Below are 18,486 nucleotides of genomic sequence, written 5' to 3'. Positions count from 1 at the left end.
GATTGTAAGACCCTGTTGAACATAGTTAATACGGAATGCTGCAAGTCCGAGTCACTGATATATTGGTGGACAGCGGGGAGCTGCGTGGTCTTGGTCACAGGGAGGCCTCAAGCCATGCTGTCACCTATTTACATCTGCCCTGGACAGAGGTGTCAAGAGTCAGTACGCTACAGCAGAGGCGATGTGTCGTGGCGTCCAAGCTGGAATCGGTGCTGCCCCCAGTGTTCGCTTTGCAGAAAACAGGCTATATTGTGTTCAACTACAGACTCCTGCAACATTCACAGTCTCAGGGTCTGGAATATATTTTTTCCTATGAATATATTCACTGGCATTTTATATGTGCCTTGTGTTGTGTGTGACTGTTGGTACTGTGTTTTGCACCTTGGCTTCATTTGACTGTATTCATATATGGCTGACTGATAATTAAACTTAAACTTGAAATTGAGTAGCTGATGCTTTGAACCTGTTATACCCTTTGAGAATCTTCTTCACTGTCTGAAACTCCACCAATCTTTGTATCATCTGCAGACTTGCTAACTTATATATTTTTTATCCAAGTCATTTATGCACTCAGTGGCCACTTTACTAGCTACACCTGTACATCTGCTCATTAATGCAAATATCCAAGTCAATTAAAAAACACAAAATGCTGGCAGAACTCAGCAGGCCAGACAGCATCTATGGGAGGAGGTAATAACGACGTTTCAGGCCGAAACCCTTCATCAGGAGTGAAGTAACATGGGATGGTCGAGGGGGGATAAGAAGTGGGGGGAGGGATAAACTAGAGAGCTGGGAAGTGATAGGCTGGAGGGAAATGGGCTGGGGGAAGGTGGAGAATTATGGGAAATAAAAGAGGAAGAAAGGTAGGGCTGGGGGGAGAGATTATAGTGAGGGGGAAAAAAGAGAGAGAAAGAGAACCAGACTAAAATAATAGGGATGGGATAAGGGGGGGCAGGGGTATCAACGGAGGTCAGTGAGTTGGATGTTCATGCCGGCAGGAAGGAGGCTACCTAGGCGGGAGATAAGGTATTGCTCCATCGACCTGCGTGTGGCCTCATCTTGACGGTAGAGGAGGCCATGGACAGACATGTCAGAGTGGGAGTGGTCTGTGGAATTTAAGTGTGTGGCCACAGGGAGATCCCGCCACTGCTGGAGGACTGAGCGCCGGTGTTCGGCGAAACGGTCTCCCAGTCTGCGGTGGGTCTCCCCAATGTATAAATGGCCACATCGGGAACACTGGATACAGTATATCACCCCAGTTGACTCGCAGGTGAAGTGGTGCCTCACCTGAAAGGGCTGTCTGGGGCCTGGGATGGTGGTGAGGGAAGAAGTGTGGGGGCAGGTGTAGCACTTCTTCCGTTTGCAGGGATGAGTGCCCGGAGGGAGGTCCGTGGGGAGGGATTGGGGGGGATGAATGGACAAGGGAGTCGCGTAGGGAGCGATCCCTGCGGAAAGCCGAGAGTGGGGGGGGAAGGGAAGATGTGGTTGGTGGTGGTGAGATCACGTAGGAGGTGGCAGAAGTTACGGAGGATTATACGTTGGATCTGTAGGCTGGTAGGGTGATAGGTGAGGACCAGGGGGACTCTATCCCTGGTGGGCTGGCGGGGGGATAGGGTGAGGGCAGAGGTGCGTGAAATACGGGAGACGCGATGGAGGGCAGAGTTGATAGTGGACGAAGGGAAGCCCCTTTCTTTAAAAAAGGAAGACATCTCCTTTGTCCTAGAATGAAAGGCATCATCCTGAGAGCAGATGCGGTGGAGGAATTGAGAGAAAGGGTTAAAATTTTTGCAGGAGACAGGGTGGGAGGAGGAATAGTCTAGGTAGCTGTGGGAGTTAGTAGGTTTGTAGTAGACGTTGGTGAATAGGCTGTCTCCAGAGATAGAAACAGAAAGATCTAGAAAGGGGAAGGGAGGTGTCGGAAATAGACCAGGTGAATTTGAGGGCGGGGTGAAAGTTGGAGGCGAAGTTAATGAAGTCGACGAGCTCAGCATGCGTGCAGGAAGCAGCACCGATGCAGTCATCGATATAACGCAAGAAAAAGGATACCGGTGTAGGCTTGGAACATAGATTGCTCCACATGGCCGACAGAAAGGCAGGCATAGCTAGGACCCCTGCCAAGTCAATTATGTGGCAGCAACTCAATGCAAGAAGCTTGCTGACATAGTTCTGTTGTTCAGACCAAGCATTAGAATGGGGAAGAAATGTGATCTTAGTGACTTTGACTGTGGTTTAATTGGTGGTGCTATGTGGGCTGGTTTGAGTATCTCAGAAACTCCAGTGAGTGGCAGTTCTGTGCACGAAAACACCTTGTTAATGTAAGAGGTCAGAGGAGTGTGACCAGACTGGTTCAAGCTGACAGGAAGGAAACACTAACTCAAATACAATGGTGTTACAACATTGGTGTGCAGAGGAGCACATAACATTGAACCTCTGCTACAACAGCAGAAGACCACACCGGGTTCCACTCCTGTACCTAATAGAGTAGCCACTGAATGGATATATCACAAACAATACAGGTACCTGTACTGACCCCTACTGAACACCACTGGTATTGGACCCTCAACCAGAATATCACCATTCCACAACTACCATCTATGGTTAAGCCAATTCTGAATCAAAGCCATCAAGTTACCATAGATCACTTGCATCCTTATCTGCTTGATCAGACTACTATGGAGTACCTTGTCAAATACCTTAAAATTTATAAAATTGCTGCTGGAGGCAGTCATAATACACATAAGAACATGAGAAATAAGAACAGGAGTAAGTCACTTGACCCTTCAAACTTGCTCCTTCAGTCAATGAGATGATGTCATTTCTGATCTTTGGTCTTAATCCCACAGTCTTGCCCAGTGTCCACAACCTTTTATCCCCTTATGTTTCAGTGTTGAATACTGTATACTTCATTTCAGAGCATTTGGATAATTTCATTGATTCAGTCTTCTGAAAGAAGAAATTTTTCTTCATCTTAAATAACCATCCTTTCACCTTGGAACTCTATGGCTCTTGGTCCCAAATTCTTCCTTGGAGAAACATCTTCAAATTACACCCTCTCATGCCCTTTTAGATTGTTGTTTCTTTAATTTTTCTCAACTCCAGAAAATTCTTGCCTAGTCTGTTTAAATGTTTCTCATAAGACAATGCTGGGGGCTGGCCCCTCCTGTCGGTACTGCCCTCTGATGTTTGCTTGGTGGATGAACAAGCTGGGCCAGGGCAACTTACCACTCATGCAATCATGCCACTCAGGGACTTGGGCGATATAGTTTTCTTAGTGACTATGTTTTTCTGAAATTGTAACCATATATGTCATTTGTGCAGTGTGCTGTTGGTAATGTGTTTTGCACCTTTTCACTGGAGGAATACTGCTTCATTTATCTATGTCAGGTTGAATGATCGTTAAACTTGAACTTAATTTCCTGACGCTTGCTGCACAGACACACCAACAATGTAAGGACAACCAAATGGTTTTAGCACTTGATGGTCTCCCACTGTTAATTTTTTAAAAACTATTCTTACTAAATCAGATAACACCTTCACGTTAAATTGCATTGATTATAATTTTGTCCACACCCTTCCCCGTCTGTATTCTTTGCAAAACTTTTGTCCTCTTCACAAGCAGCTTGGTATCTTCAGCAAAACTGGTCACCATTGATCTAAATCACTAATATAGATTGTAAATGGTTGAGGCTCTGGTACTGACTCCCCCGGTATCAGACTTGTTACAGATTGATAGCTGCAGATTACCCATTTATCCATATTCTTTGCTTTCTATCAGTTGGCCATTCCTTTATCCATTCCAATACACGAGAAGGACCATTTATGTGGCATCTCATGATTTTCATATGGTATTTTATTAAAGGTCTTTTTGTGTTTCAACTAACCTGCAATATTGGTTCCCTTTTAAATACTGGGCTGAAATGTCCTAAAACAACACCAATAATTTTTTTCAATTCACTTTCGCTATGCTTAATCATATTATCATTTTCTAAATAACCTGTTACTCCTTTCTTAATAACAGATGTCAATGGTTTTGCACTGACAGATATTTGCTATCTAGACTGAAATTCCCAATGAACACCACTGAAATGAAAAAGAAAACTGGAGAACAGGAGGTGTTTTGGGGAATATATTTATTTTTCTATTGAGAGAGTAGTGAGAACTGACATTAGAAAGGACTTCAAAGGATTGAAGAAGGCATAGGGAGCTTTTCCAGATTGGTGCAGTGTTACTGGTGATGTATGAGTATAATGTAGAGACAAAGAAGCTGGGATCATTCTCAAAACAAAGAAGGTTGGTGGGGGCACTGATAGAGTTAATCAAAAATATGAAAGACTTTTATATTATCGCTAAGAAAAAAACTACTTAGCTGGTATAAGCAGGATGACAAGTAGGAAAATGATTAATTGACAGAGAACAGGAGTTTAAGGAGATTGGCAAAATCAAAGCGGGAAGAAGGATTTTTTACACTACTTGAAAGCCTGAGAGAAGCTGAACTAATAATAAGTCTCAAAATAAAATTAGGCAAATACTTGAGGTTTTAAAGTGTATGCAGCTACGTGGAAAAGAAAGGGATATAGGAACTAATTGCATGTTTTATTTTGAAGAACTGGTATAAGCAGGATGCCAGAATTATCTTCTTCTGTGCTGAGACATTTTAATTTTATATAATTCCTTAAAATAATTGCAAATAGTAGCATCTGAACACCCAGTAAAGTTCTTTGGTCTAATACATTAAAAATATCAAGCAATCTAAATAATAGAAAAAAAATTATGAAGACTGGATACTCATTCACTAGCATTTACAGACTATATTTTAATAAAATTTTAATTCTTCAAAGGTACTTACTGAAATCAATTATAACAAAACTTCAAAACTTTACAGAGTTTTCAGAGCAGGAAATCATTAATGACAATTTGCAATACTAAATTAATTTCATTTTAAATTTGATTTTGCCTTCTAAAGGTTGTACTTGGTGAGAGTATAATTAAGATATATTTTAGGTTCAGCTTATAACAATAAACTATGGTTTTTATGTCATAGGCCTTCAAGACCTCCTCCTAATATGAATGACACAATGTTCTCTCATTCAGTTATAACCTCAGGAAGCCCCAGCCCAAACAAGAGGTAGGTCAGTCAATTCTGTGGAACTTTAAAAGGTAAGAACAAAGTAGAAAGTTAAAAATGTTGAATGTTAAGGCATGTATTGTTTGTTGTTATAATAAACACAGCCTACCAGGTCAATTTCTATTAAGCAGAATTACACCGAATTGAAAATGTTGCATTTTAAATATATTCTTTAAATATCTGCAGTCAGTCAGCAGCATAAATGTTCACTTACCTTTTCAGAGTAGAACTGATGTTTTTTGTTAAAGAGTAGCAAAATTCTGGGGTAGGAAGTGTAGGACAAAAATGTTGTTCTAGAATAACAGAAAAAAAACAAAGTTTTCCAAGCTCTAAACAGACAAAAATAGTACTTGATCAAAAGCGGCCATTTTGAATATGACTGAATACTTGCAAAGGTACCATTGATGTCATCTGAGATCAGATATAAGTAAGTATTGCTATTATTTTGCAAATTACTGAACTTTAATTTGAGAACTGCATGAAAGTTGACTTAATTAAATTAATTTGTCATAAATCATTTTAAAGAGTATATAGTTTCAAGTTGTAGGAACTGTTAAACTCTTAATACTTTTCCAGTACTCTGCCTGATGCAAAGACCAACACTCTTAGTGTTTTTATCTATCTGCAGTCTTAGGCACAAAAGAATGCCTCATCAATTAAGTATTTAAGTAGTTGCCACCTTTACATTTTTGCAAAAATTTACCTTTTTTATATTGTGTAACCCTTGGAGTTTGAATTCTTTAGGATAGTTGGGGAAGATCATTTGTGCTAATGGTTTATTGTACTAAGCTTTTTCCATCTTGCCCTCTAATGCATGGCATTTTCTTTTACTACAGTACTTTTACAAAAATAAAACTTAAAATCATAGACAGTAAAGCCTGGATAGAGTAGGTGTGGAGACAATGCTTCCATCAGTAGGTTTGACTAGAATATGAGGGCACAGCCTCAGAATAAAGAAATGTCCCTATAAAACCGAGATGAGTCTTCAGCTAAACAGTATTGAGTCTGTGTTGCCGCAGAGGACTGTGTAGGCCAATTTACTGGGTGTATTTAAGGCAGAAATTGATATGTTTTTGATTGGTAAGGGAGTTAAGGCATGAGAATGCGGTTGGGAAAAATTCCACCATGATTGAATGATAGAGCTGATGAGATGGGGCAAATGCTCTCATTCTGCTCCAATTTCTTCTGGTCTTTGTTTCCATTTCAGTTTTAGGTGTTTTGAGGTAACAATGGGGGCACAGTGGGAGCTGCAAACTCTTCCACAAATGAGGTGGTTTGTGGATAGTTTGTAAAGTGATGTTCCTTCTGCTACTTACACAGGGTTTCTGTGTGCTCCCAGTGCATGTCCTTGAGGTTTTCAAGACCATCCCAAATGCTTCCCCATTTTAAGCAGTCACATTCCAAAGGCTTGCAGAACCCACCTTCCCAATCTCCATCTATCTGATTCTCTGAAACAGCCTTTTAGGCATCTCTTTGCCTTTGACATTTACAAATCCAGCTGACGCCACCATAGTCAGGAGTTCTTTCCTTTGACCCTTCCAGCTCCATCTCCTTTTAACACAGTTTACAGACATTTTACCAATATTTTTGTCACATCTCTAGACTCTAGCTTTAATTCATAATCTATTCAATTCTTAAAAGTTTCATTGCATTACAAAATTAAGTTAGTTATCTTTCATATTCTTAGTTATGTATCTTTTTGTTACATTGTTGAAGATTATAGATTTTACAAGGGACACACTGCAGTTAGATTATTAGAAACTCAACATAAATTGAAAAGTGACTTATTCTCAATCTTAATTAAAATTTTTCAATTCTGTTGTGAGAAAGATGGGGTATACAATTAATACATTAATCAAAAAAAACCTCCAAAATTTGACTTTGTAATGACAGAAATGTTATTGCTCCCCATCGTTGCTTTATCAAACTAAGAGCAACTTTTGGTACCTTCATGTGTGCTTTCAAATATAGAAATCCCCAAGTTGTCATGAGTATTAACCTGTTAGTATTCCTGAGCTATAAGGAAGCTCAGGAAATACTTAGTAGTTGTAAGTCACAGTACCTCTCCACCGATATGCTGAATACTTCCAGCATTTTTTACTTTTCAGTCACTGCTTAATGAAATTGCGAAGTCTGATTTAATAAAATGAAATTGACTTTGATGGTATAATGAGTCTTGATTAGTGCTGTATGACCACCGGCCTGAGATAAACTAATTTTATTTGGTTATTTTATAAAGGATCATTCCTTCAGAATAACATTGTCAAATTCCATATTTTCATTGTTTATGATATTTCATCTTCTTAGTGCCCCATGTGTTTGTATCCTAATCTTTATTTCAATTTCAATAAAAGGAAAATTAAAGGTCAGTAACTGGAAAATATATTTCACTCATTTTTTGATATGCTAAACAGTGTGGCATTTTGCCCAAAAGCTAAATCAGGGGTTACCAAAACAAAATCATGATCTTAGGGTATCATCACCTTAAGGAATCATTACAAAGATTTTCAACCCTTCATAAGTATTAGAAACTAATGTGATCATAGATGAACTTGGAGTTGCTGTCACATCTGTGTACTGCTTGCTGAGAAGAAGATCAGGCTATTGTCATAGTGCTGATTGCCAGATTTTGCACTCAGGTCCATTGTTGCTGGGATTATCACTGATTTCTGTCTTCAAAATGTTGGAACAGAAAAACTCAATTTGCAGGACTTGACGATAAAATCACTTTTTCAATATGAACCCCTTATACAGTATTCTGTTTGACTCCTCACTTGCTACATTGTTTATTCTTTGTTTTCATGTAAGTGGGAATTAAAGGTTGTAAAACATGACATTCAGATAAAATTTCCATCAATAAATTAGAAATGCACAGAGCACTCACTGATAACATCCTCATTTCTGCAAGATGTGATGCAGATATGACTCCATACTAGGGTCAATAGCAACAGCAAGTACGTTGTCCAAGTACTTATATTGGGTTGAAAATGACTGAACACTTCAAAATAGGCTGAAAATGCTTTTAATTGTATGAGAACAGGAATATAAATGCTATTCTTCTAATCCAGGTTTAGAATTTGTTTTTACAAATTTATATGTTGTTTTTGAAACTGATAGGTTACTCAAAACTTTATAACATGACTATAACTGGGTGCTACAGATGCCCTATAGTTAGCCAAATGGGAAAGGGAATACCTTCAATGCACAGCATACTAAATCTTAGAAGAAGTTTTCTTTCTGGTCATGGTAAGCACCATTTCATCACTCTGCCTAGAAAATCTGGGCCATGGTTGTGTTTTAATAGTTCTTGGAAAATATTTCACTACAAGTACTTAAATGTTCCGGTTTAAGATTACATTGCTTATTGATGGTTACCAAAAAAGGAATACAACTAAATACTTTATTTATAACACTTACTTGTTTTTTAAAAAAACTATGGTAAATAATCACCACAAATAATGGAGAGGCAAGCAAAGGCGAGAGGCTGAGTCAAAGGTCAAAGTGTGCGGGTGCGAGGTGAGATCAAGGCATTGTCAAGACAAAGTCGGGGCAAGCGGTTCAGAGGGGAAACAAATTCAAAGCCTGTCCACCTACACAGAGAATGAGATTTGATTGATCTAAACACCAGGTCAAAGCTGATGGTGGGGTCCAGGCCCAGCGTGTATTGATGTGACAGGGCCCAAGTCCTAGAGCAAGGAACGACCTGATGTTTAGACGATTTAAATGCTGGGCAGATGGATTGAAAAGACAGGGTGTTGGGACCAGAGGCAGAGTCAGGCCAGTTCTGTTCAAAGCTCCGCAACGCTTACTGCTCTTTGCTGTACTGAAGCTGAGGCTGTGGCCTGCTCTGGCAGTTCCAGGCTTCGTGTCTGAGGACTCATTTTTGTTCTCAATGCTGTGTGCTTACTTTTATTCCTTGCTCAACTGTTTTTATTTCTCTCTCTGCACATTCCATCTTTTTTATGGCTCCTTTTGGGTTTCTTTGTTTTGTGGCTGCCTGTAATGAGATGAATCTCAAGGTTGAGTGTATATATACTTTGATATTAAATGTACTTTGAACTCTGAGCTTTAAATGAAACATGGCCAATAAGGGTAGAATGTAATAGATGCTGTAAAAGCTGATCCATCTACAATTACTCCAGATTTGCTTGATTTGTCAAATTGAATAAATGTTTTATGTTTCAACTGGAGTCAAAACACATTTTAATATTTTTTAGTCTGAATTAACATTGGTTAATGCATTTGGTTTTCCATTTTGTCTCATATATTTGAATGAACATTTTATTGAACACATTTAAAATTTCCAGTAATAACTATAAATTTCAAAAGATGTTTTTTAACTAGATGTACATTGAACATTTGAAACTGTTTATTGGAAATGTACTGTCAAATTCACAAGCTAAAGAAAATTATAATCATCCAAAGTTCAAAAGTTCAAAATACTTTTGTTATCAAAGTATGTGTAGTCTATGTACATTTGAGATTTGTCTCCTTACAGACAGCCACAAAACAAAGAAACCAAATAGAAATCATTTAAAAAACACCCAATGTGTAAAGAAAAAAAAGAACAAATCATGGAAACAATAAAAAAAAGTGAGCAAATAACATTCTGAATCAAGGTTCAAGAAAGTAAGTTCACAGCCACAAAGCCAGTCACAGCCAATCCAGGAGCCCATTAGTTACAGGCTGCCTCAGTTCAGTGCAAAAGTGGGGAAGCCTCACTGAGCAGTAAGCTGAACACGGGCCTGTCCTTTGCCCTCGGCCCCGACATTCTGACCTTTCCAATCTGACCCCGTCCGTACTTAACTCAGCCAAACATCAGCTCGTTCCTCACTCTGGGACCTAGGCCCTGCCACCTCAGCTGTGCCTCTCCTCTGATCTGCCACTTCGAATCGGCTAGAAGTCTGCTCCAGTAAAGGCCACTCATTGATTCATACCTCGCTCTTGGGCCTGGGCCCCACCACCTTAATTCAGCCCACGAATGCCATGTCACAACCATCCTGCACCTTTGAAACTTCAGTTCAAACCACAAAAATGCCAGGTCATACGGGCAGTTCAAAAGCTCAACTCTGAAAGGAAAGTTACAGGCTAGTGATTGCAGTGATCGTTTTCCAGAAAAAGTGTGATTAATAAAATAGTTTGTAGCTTTGCTTGCTGCCAGTAAGTCATCGCTGTGTTTCACCCGCACCATCTTAAACCAGACTATTAAAAATGATCATGCTACATATTTTATTACTAGTTGGCATTTCAACCATCGGTACAATTGATTAATATTTATTTTCTTTATTGTTTATACATTTCAGATACATAGGAAATGTGTATTTTAACTGTTACTTGTTAGTTGGGGAGCTTCATAACCGTAGCAAATTTGGTAGTTCCCAGTTGTTTCTGTGTCACAAGCTTACTGTATCCTTCCCAGTTTATTGCACAAATTCCAGTAAGCCAAATTGTCATTAATGTAATTTTAAAAAATAAAAACATAGATAATATTTGTGTGTAATATTTGAAAAAAAATGTGCATGCAAAACGATCAACTCAATCAAAAATTTGTATGGAAATCAAAAGAAAACTTGGTTCAAAGGAATTCATGTTTTCAGGCTTCAAATTTATTTCCTGCTAAATCTCTATTTATGTTTGCAAAATGTTATCTCTCCATTTACTCAAGGCACACTCCTCCGGTCCAATTATTTGATCTTGGTGGCAAGGGAAATACTGCTTGTTTTGATCTAGAAACATGCTTCCAAGTATCGGTATAGCTTTTTAAGATCTTAATTCTTGTGGGCATTCCACACTGTTAATAAAATCACAATGCTATTTTGTACACAGAGTCCTGACAACTAAAACATAAAAACAAATGCATCAAACCTTAATATGATAAAGCATTAGTTCTTTGATAAGAGAAAATTTTATCTCAATTCTAAAATTTTTGGTTCAGACATAATTCCCCAAATTATTACCTAGTATCATTTCCTTAATAAAGCATTCACCTGACAGAGTATCAGAAATGTTTCATTTCAGAGATTAACAAAAAAAGAAGCTGCATAAATCTATTTTCAGTGGATTCTGGTTAATTGAGACACATCAGGGCTAGTATATTTTGTCCCAATTAAGTGGCTGCCCCAATTAGCCTAAGTTTCATGGAAGTAGTTAAAAAGGTATAAAAATGATAAACTACTGTTTAACTCAGTAACAAATGATGAGGTGTCCAGGGAGAAGTAGCACCTCAGGTGAAAGGGCTTGCCATGACCATTCTGGGGCAACTCACTCAACCTTTGGTCTCCACCAGACACCCAGTTCTCATATCTGACTCCAAGTAGCTGTTTGCATGTGACAGAAGTCACACCATGGTACATCACTTCAAGGGGCAGCTAAACCAGGTGAGAGTAGCCAGCGGGCTTCATACCCCAGTGAAATAGGGATATGCTTGTCTTAGCATGCAAAGTCAGCTCCGGCGGACTGGCAATTTTAGATCAACAGCAAGTTCCAACAGAAAATAAGGCAGTTCTGCATCACTTTGTGGATAGCAAAGGGCACAATAAGTCACAGAAGAAGACATGGTTATCTACTGCAACCAAGGAAGACCCCAGTTGTAACAACTACCCATACCACTGGACTTGGACTTCCGTGGTTGGGAGATGGAACTGTCCCACTTCAAAGGCTTTTCCAGTTTAAAAATTCTCCCGCACTGTTTTCACTGTCATTGTTGGATGCAATGAACAACCGAGACATTGTCCTATTCTTTAGATGCACTATAAATTAACAAAATTAGCACAGACACCTAGTTACAAAGGTATAAAAAAGACAAACTACTGTTTAACTGAGCAACAAATTATATATTTAAATGAAATACAGAACAAATTAGAACACTATCAATGCTCCTAACAGTAGTATAAAACAGTATTAGTTCCTAATAGTTATCGGCAGAAGAATTTATCCAGTGTACACTACAATGTTTTTTTGATTGCCTGTAAGTGAACAAAATCAGTGTAGACACTTATGTAGATCATGGACTCCCATCATACAATGCTTTTGATGAATGTATCCTCCAAATCTTCATTTTCATTGTAACGTTCAAGAGGATTGTCAATATCTTCAAATTTTTAGTAGTTCCTAACTTATTGAAGTAGTGAACGTTCCCAGCCTTTTCTTGCATCTCCAAGCCTGAGTGCTTGAAACTGTAGTGAGCAAAACAAAGGGAATCCTGGCTATTTTCTCAATTAGTTTTTGTTCTTTAAGAGTTGTCTGAAACATAAAATAGCTGTTATTTCTATTTTGGGCCGAGACCCTGATGAAGGGTCTCAGCCTGAAACGTCGACTGTACTTCTTCCTGGCCTGCTGCATTCCATCTGCATTTTGTGTGAAGTCACTGGTTTGCTGGATTTTTAAAGATTAGTGTGCTACATTATTTTTGTTAATGTCCATTTATTTCATGAATAAGGGTTTTGATGTATACTTTATAAGTATTTTATACTCTTTGTTTAGATGTTGGTCTGACCTTTGCAGGAGGAATGACAGAACAAATGTGATCACTGTAATTATGGAAGATAATAGAGATTATGATAGGCATGGGTAGTAGCATAGCGGTTAGCACGATGCTTTACAGCAGCAGTGAACTGGGTTCAATTCCAGCCACTGTTTGTAAGGAGTTTGTATGTTCTCCCCATGACAGTGTGGGTTTCTTCTGGGTACCCCAGTTTCATCCCACAGATCAAAGGCATACCGGTTGGTAGTTTAATTAGCCATAATTAAACTGAGGGATTGCTAGGAGGTGTGGCTCAAAGAGTCAGAAGGGCCTATTCAGTGCTGTATCTCAATAAATAAATCAATAAAATATGTGACCAGGCAATTGCTGTCTGAATTGGAGACACAAAAGCATGCAGATGCTGACATTGGGAGCAACAAACAATCTTGCAGAAACTCAGTGTGTCAGGCAGCATCTGTGGAAGAAAATAGACATTCGATGTTTCAGGTTGAGATTTTTCATCTGGTCCAGGTGAAGTGCATCAATTGTCGGTGCATTGTTCCTGATGGAATTGCTTTATTCTTCCATAAGCACCTTATTTTTAGACACAGCATTATAGCTAATGTAAAGCATGAAGCTAGGATAGCTAACATCAGGTACCCTCCAAAAAAAATCTTGCAAAATTAGAATGAGTTTGTTCAAATATTAATGTATTTTAATTATATATTAAGTCTTGAAAACTACTAAACAACTTCTCTGTGTTGAAAATTAACTGGTAGGAGTGTGAATACTTATTTTTTTCTGATCTTACTATGTTTCGGAGATCTTTTCAAAGTTTCATTAAGACATTTATTTGTTTTTTTTTACTTTTATAATCCTAGATTCTTCCCCTTCTCTTTATTTCACATTTATTTTTTAATTAAATTTTCTAACTTGCACTTCCTGGTTTTGAGTCTAGTAGATTAAAACAACACTTGCTTGCTTTGCATTCAAGGGTTTTAGATCTCCTTTGGAAGACACCATACTGAAGTGGATCTTTAATGCTCTAAATGGTCAAGAAAACACCAATGAAAAGTCTTTGCAGAGGCAAACTTAATAAATGCCATTGTTAACATCTGCACAATGGCTTTAATTTTAAAGTGTAGGGAGAAGTACAGGCACTTCTGTTTACTAAGAGCTTTGTACCATAGATAACATAACATTATTTAATGATAAATGTCTAAAGCTTACCCAGACCCCTCCAGAGTGATCAATATATGTGGAAATCATCGGGGTATTTTTTGCTTTTTTAACCAATCTCTTCGTCCATTTACAGTTCAAAACAATAAGAATTCAATTTCATAATTAATTCAAAGTGATACAGAAAATAAAATGTTGAACCTGCTTTGTGCAAGAAACATTTTGGCTAGTGCTATTCAGCATGCAACAAGAAAGAATAGCTGGCACAGGACTGGAGTTTGCAGCAAGGAGAACAATGCACCAGGAAGAGCTTTAAGGAAAAGCCCAGTAGAAGCCACTGCTTGAACAATTAATTGATTTATGACCTTTAATTGCAGAGAAACAGAAAAGGGTTTTTCCAATTTACAAGTTCTTTCTATATTGCATTAGGCACAAGTTTGCCAATAGAAGTGTACATGAGCACAGTGAACGTGTGCAACTATTTCCAGAAATAACTAATCATATTCTTCTACATTGCATTGAAGTTACAATTTTGTTGTTTCTTACTTTGATTTACTATATTTTTTATTTCTGAAATATCTTTATTCTTTCTGTGCAGTGTTAAATGAATTTAACTTTTAGTTTATTTGCCCTATGTTTACATTCTATATGCATTTCACAGTTTAACTTTAAACCTGTTTCCCCAGTATTGTTCTTTATTTAGTATTCTTATCTCATTAAATAGCTTTCCTGATGAGATCAGTGAAGTAGAGCAGAACAAACAACTGGCTAGGGCTACTCCAGCTTTGCTGAAAGGCAAAGGGTGAGTATTAAAGAGAGTCTGACATGAGCTAATAACACTATAAAAATGTCAGATACCATATTAACAACTGACATAAGTACATACACATATTTTATGTTTCCAAGTATCCCACAGTAGAATGTAGTTTGTTGTCGGTAGAAATATTTTTGCTCTAATTAATTTAGTATTAGAAAAATATGTATGTATCCTCAGATTCATATTAAGATGGTTCTGTACTTACAAGCAGATTTAGCTTTTATTTAATCCCACCCCAATCACAGAGCTAGTTAACAAACAAGTGGAAGAGTTTAGCAAATTATGATTTAAATATCTTAAATCAGAACAATGAATTCTTTGTGCATAAGAAATTGTATTTTTCCATTTGATTTTTTTAAATTTCAAATTTTTGCAATGTTTTCTTTTTTAGTTTCTTAGATTTCACTTTTTACATTTCCATCATTCTAGGATACAGTACAGCCTTGATATTGCTGATAGACTGGGTGATGAACATGTTCTGATTGGGCTATATATCAACCTCCTCCTGAACAATTCTTCACGGTTAGTTGAGGTTTCTTTTACCCAACTTAGAAATAATTATATTTGAAAGAACAGCCTTAACAATTGGTCATTCCATTGAAATGGGTTTAACTAGGACACATAATGTGATTTATTTATTAAGTATTCATGAGGCTTTAAACCCTCATTTCTTTCTGAAAATGCAAAGGTAGATATTCAATAGTAAGATAAAATACTAATTTAAAGGATGCAGTGTGTTCTGTATTTTAACTACTACAGGAGAATCTATTGCAGCTCATTTCAATATTCCGAATCATAGGTTTCATCACTGCCAAATGTCATCATAATCTGTCACATTTCCTTTCAGGTGGGGTGAGAAAATTGAATATAGAACAGTATAGAACAGTATACAGTACTGTTTGGCTAGCAATATTGTGCTGACCCATATAAACCTACTCCACAATCAATCTAACCCTTCTCTTTGACACAGCCACATTACCCTGCATTTTTCTTATATATACATGTGCCGAAGTTAAAGTATCTTAAGCTTCCCTATTGTATCAGCCTCTACCAACCCCCCCCCCCCCCAAGCATTGCAAGCACATACCATTCACCTTAAAAAGACGTTCTCCTGTATCGGTCATTGCAGCTCTGGGAAAAAGGTGCTGGCTATCTAGTCTATCTATACCTCTCATAATCTTTTACACCCCTATCAAGTGGCCTCACTCTAAAGAGAAAAACCCAAGCTCGCTCAACATTTCAAATTGTTCCGAAATTGAATGATCATAACAACATTTGGAAAGGAAAATAGGTGAATAAAGGCTATTGCCAGAAATGTGAATAGTTTGCTCCCGATGAAGACTAACTTCACCTGGATATATGCACTACTTAGGGCAAAAAGGGCATAAATCAATGCTAGTGTTCTTTAGCCTATGCAGGAACTCAAGCATGTATTTATCTCTAGTTAGCAGGATGGTCTCATATGAACTTAAGTGACATAAGATCATAAGACACAGTTGCAGAATTAGGCCATTCAGTCCATCACTTTTGCTCCACTGTTTGATCATGGCTAATTTATTTTCCCTCTTGACTCTATTTACTTGCCTTCTCCTTGTAACCTTTGATGCCCTTATTAATCAGGAACCTATCAACTTCCACTGTAAGTATACCCCATGGTTTGGCCTCCACAATCCTCTGTGGCAATGCATTCCACATATTCACCACACTTTGGCTTAAGAAATTTCTTCTTACCTCTGTTGCAAATGAACAACCTTATATTCTGAAGCTGTGCCTTCTGGTGCTGGACTTTTTTCCTATTGGAAACATCCTCTACACATCCACTCTATCTAGGCCTTTTAATATCTGGGACATTTCAATGAGATCGTTCCTCATTCTTCTAAATTCCAATGAGTACAGACCCAGAGACATCAAACATTTCATGTAATTAACCTTTTCCTTCATCTTTTCATTCTCGTAAACATCCTCTGGATCCTCTCCTATACACATCCTTTCTTCGAAATGGAGTTGAAAACTGCTCATAGTACTCCAGATACAGTCTAACCAGTGCCTTATAAAGCCTCAACATTACACACTTGCTTTTATATTCTAGTCCTCTCAAAATGAATGTTAACATTACATTTGCCTTCCTTACTACCGACTCAACCTGCAAATTAATTTTAGGGAATTCTGCATGAAGAATCCCAAGTCTGTTTGCACCTCCAATCCAATTTAGAAAATAGTCTACACCTTTATACCTTCTACCAAAGTGCAGGACCATACACTGTATTAAATCTGCTGTTTCTTTGCCTGTTCTCCTGATCTGTCCAAGTCCTTTCACCACACTACCTCCTCAACCACCTATCTCTGTATTATCTGCAAAATTGGCCACAGGGCATCAATTTTATCATCCATTTCATTAACACTGACCCCTGTGGAGCATCATTAGTTGTCAGCAGCCAACCAAAAAAAGGCTTCCTTTATTTCTACTCTTTGCCTTCTGCCAGTTAGGCAATCTTTTCTCCATGCCAGTATCTTTTCTGTGATACCATTGTCTCTCACTTGTCTCTTAGCAGCCTAATGTGCAGCATCTTGTCAAGGGCCTTTTGAAAATCCAAGTAAATAATATCCACTGACTCTCTTTTGTTTGTCCATCCCATTTTCTCAAAAAATTTCAACAGATGTGTCAGGCAAGATTTCTCCTTAGGAAAATTATGCTGACTTTGATCTATTTTGTCATGTGACACCATATACCCCAAACTCCCATCCTTAATAATGGACTCTAACATCTTGCCAACCACTGAAGTCATGTTAACTGGCCTTTAATTTCACATCCTTTGTCTTCCTCTTCTTAAAGGGTGGGGTGCAATGTTCCAGTCCTCTGAAACCATTACAGGATCTAGTGATTCTTGAAAAATCATTACGAATGCCTCCACAATCTCTTTAGCTACCTCTTTGAGAACCCTGGGTTGTAGTTCATTTTGTCCAGGTGACTTATCTCTCTTCTATTTATCTACCATTTGGCTCATTACTGGCACGATCTTTGATAAATTCTGAATCTCTTCTAAATTGGTTGTGATTTATTATTTAGCTAAGGAAGTCCATGCCTGATGATTACTTTTGCATGTATCATGCTACACACAACCTTAACATATTTCCACCTGTGATTTACATAAGCCAAACCATTCTTTCTTCTTGCCTAAATTTGCTTCCTTTCTCTCCTGTTCCTTTTCTCTGTTTCATTGCTGTATATTTTATTGTCTTACTCTCTGTTTCCTGGATTCTTACTGGATTTGGATTTCTCCTTTCTTTGTCAATATTGCAGTGTCTTTTCTGTTTGCTGAAGCTATTGTCTTTCTGATCCTTATTTCCCTGTAATCATTACTGGCACTTACGTTTGTCTTCTTCGGGCTTCAGAAGATGAAATATTAGGATAAAAAGATGACAATATGGCACAATGAAATCAGGCTAGATACCCAGACAATGTTGATGTAATGCCTAGATATGAGTTTTGAAAGGCAGTGGTGATCGAACTGAGGATGTTGCCTCCAATTGTCTAAATATGCAAGCCTGGGCAGTACGATATGGAGAGCAAGCTCCAGCCCATGTAGCAGACTCCCCCTCTCCATGCATCTGATGAACCCAAAGGGACAGCAAAGACTGATACAGTTTGGTACCAGCGGCGTCACAGGAGTTGCCAGTCAGTGTTGAACTCAATGTAGGACTGCCTTAGGGACTTTAGCTCCAGATTTTTCCCTTGGGGTTTACTCCCTAAGCCTTCCCCATGAGCAGGTAGAGCTGCAAGCCAGTGGAAGTCTGAGATCAGAGTTTTCCTTCTAGATGAGCTGCCAGTCACGGCTGACAAGCCTTCCTGCCCAAGGCCCAGAGGCCCAGTCTATCATTGGAAAGATGCAACTGCAAGATGGT

At 38.2% G+C, this 18,486-nt stretch overlaps 1 protein-coding gene across 24 annotated transcripts in view; it reads left to right on the top strand.

The window, feature by feature from the left end:
* dtna (dystrobrevin, alpha) overlaps positions 1-18,486 on the top strand; it is a 289,844-nt gene that overhangs the window by 206,796 nt on the left and 64,562 nt on the right. For 15 of the 24 annotated variants that reach the window (XM_073042943.1, XM_073042883.1, XM_073042867.1 and 12 more), the window contains 3 exons: positions 5,042-5,125; positions 14,491-14,568; positions 15,013-15,105. In XM_073042943.1, the coding sequence (XP_072899044.1) occupies positions 5,042-5,125; positions 14,491-14,568; positions 15,013-15,105 (255 nt within the window). The remainder of the gene's footprint in view (positions 1-5,041; positions 5,126-14,490; positions 14,569-15,012; positions 15,106-18,486) is intronic. The other 9 variants (XM_073043043.1, XM_073043033.1, XM_073043025.1 and 6 more) reach the window with 2 other exon arrangements.

Source organism: Hemitrygon akajei, chromosome 1 (genome assembly GCF_048418815.1).
Source record: "Hemitrygon akajei chromosome 1, sHemAka1.3, whole genome shotgun sequence".
Classification (NCBI taxonomy): domain Eukaryota; kingdom Metazoa; phylum Chordata; class Chondrichthyes; order Myliobatiformes; family Dasyatidae; genus Hemitrygon; species Hemitrygon akajei.
This window is presented reverse-complemented; position numbering and strand designations above follow the sequence as displayed.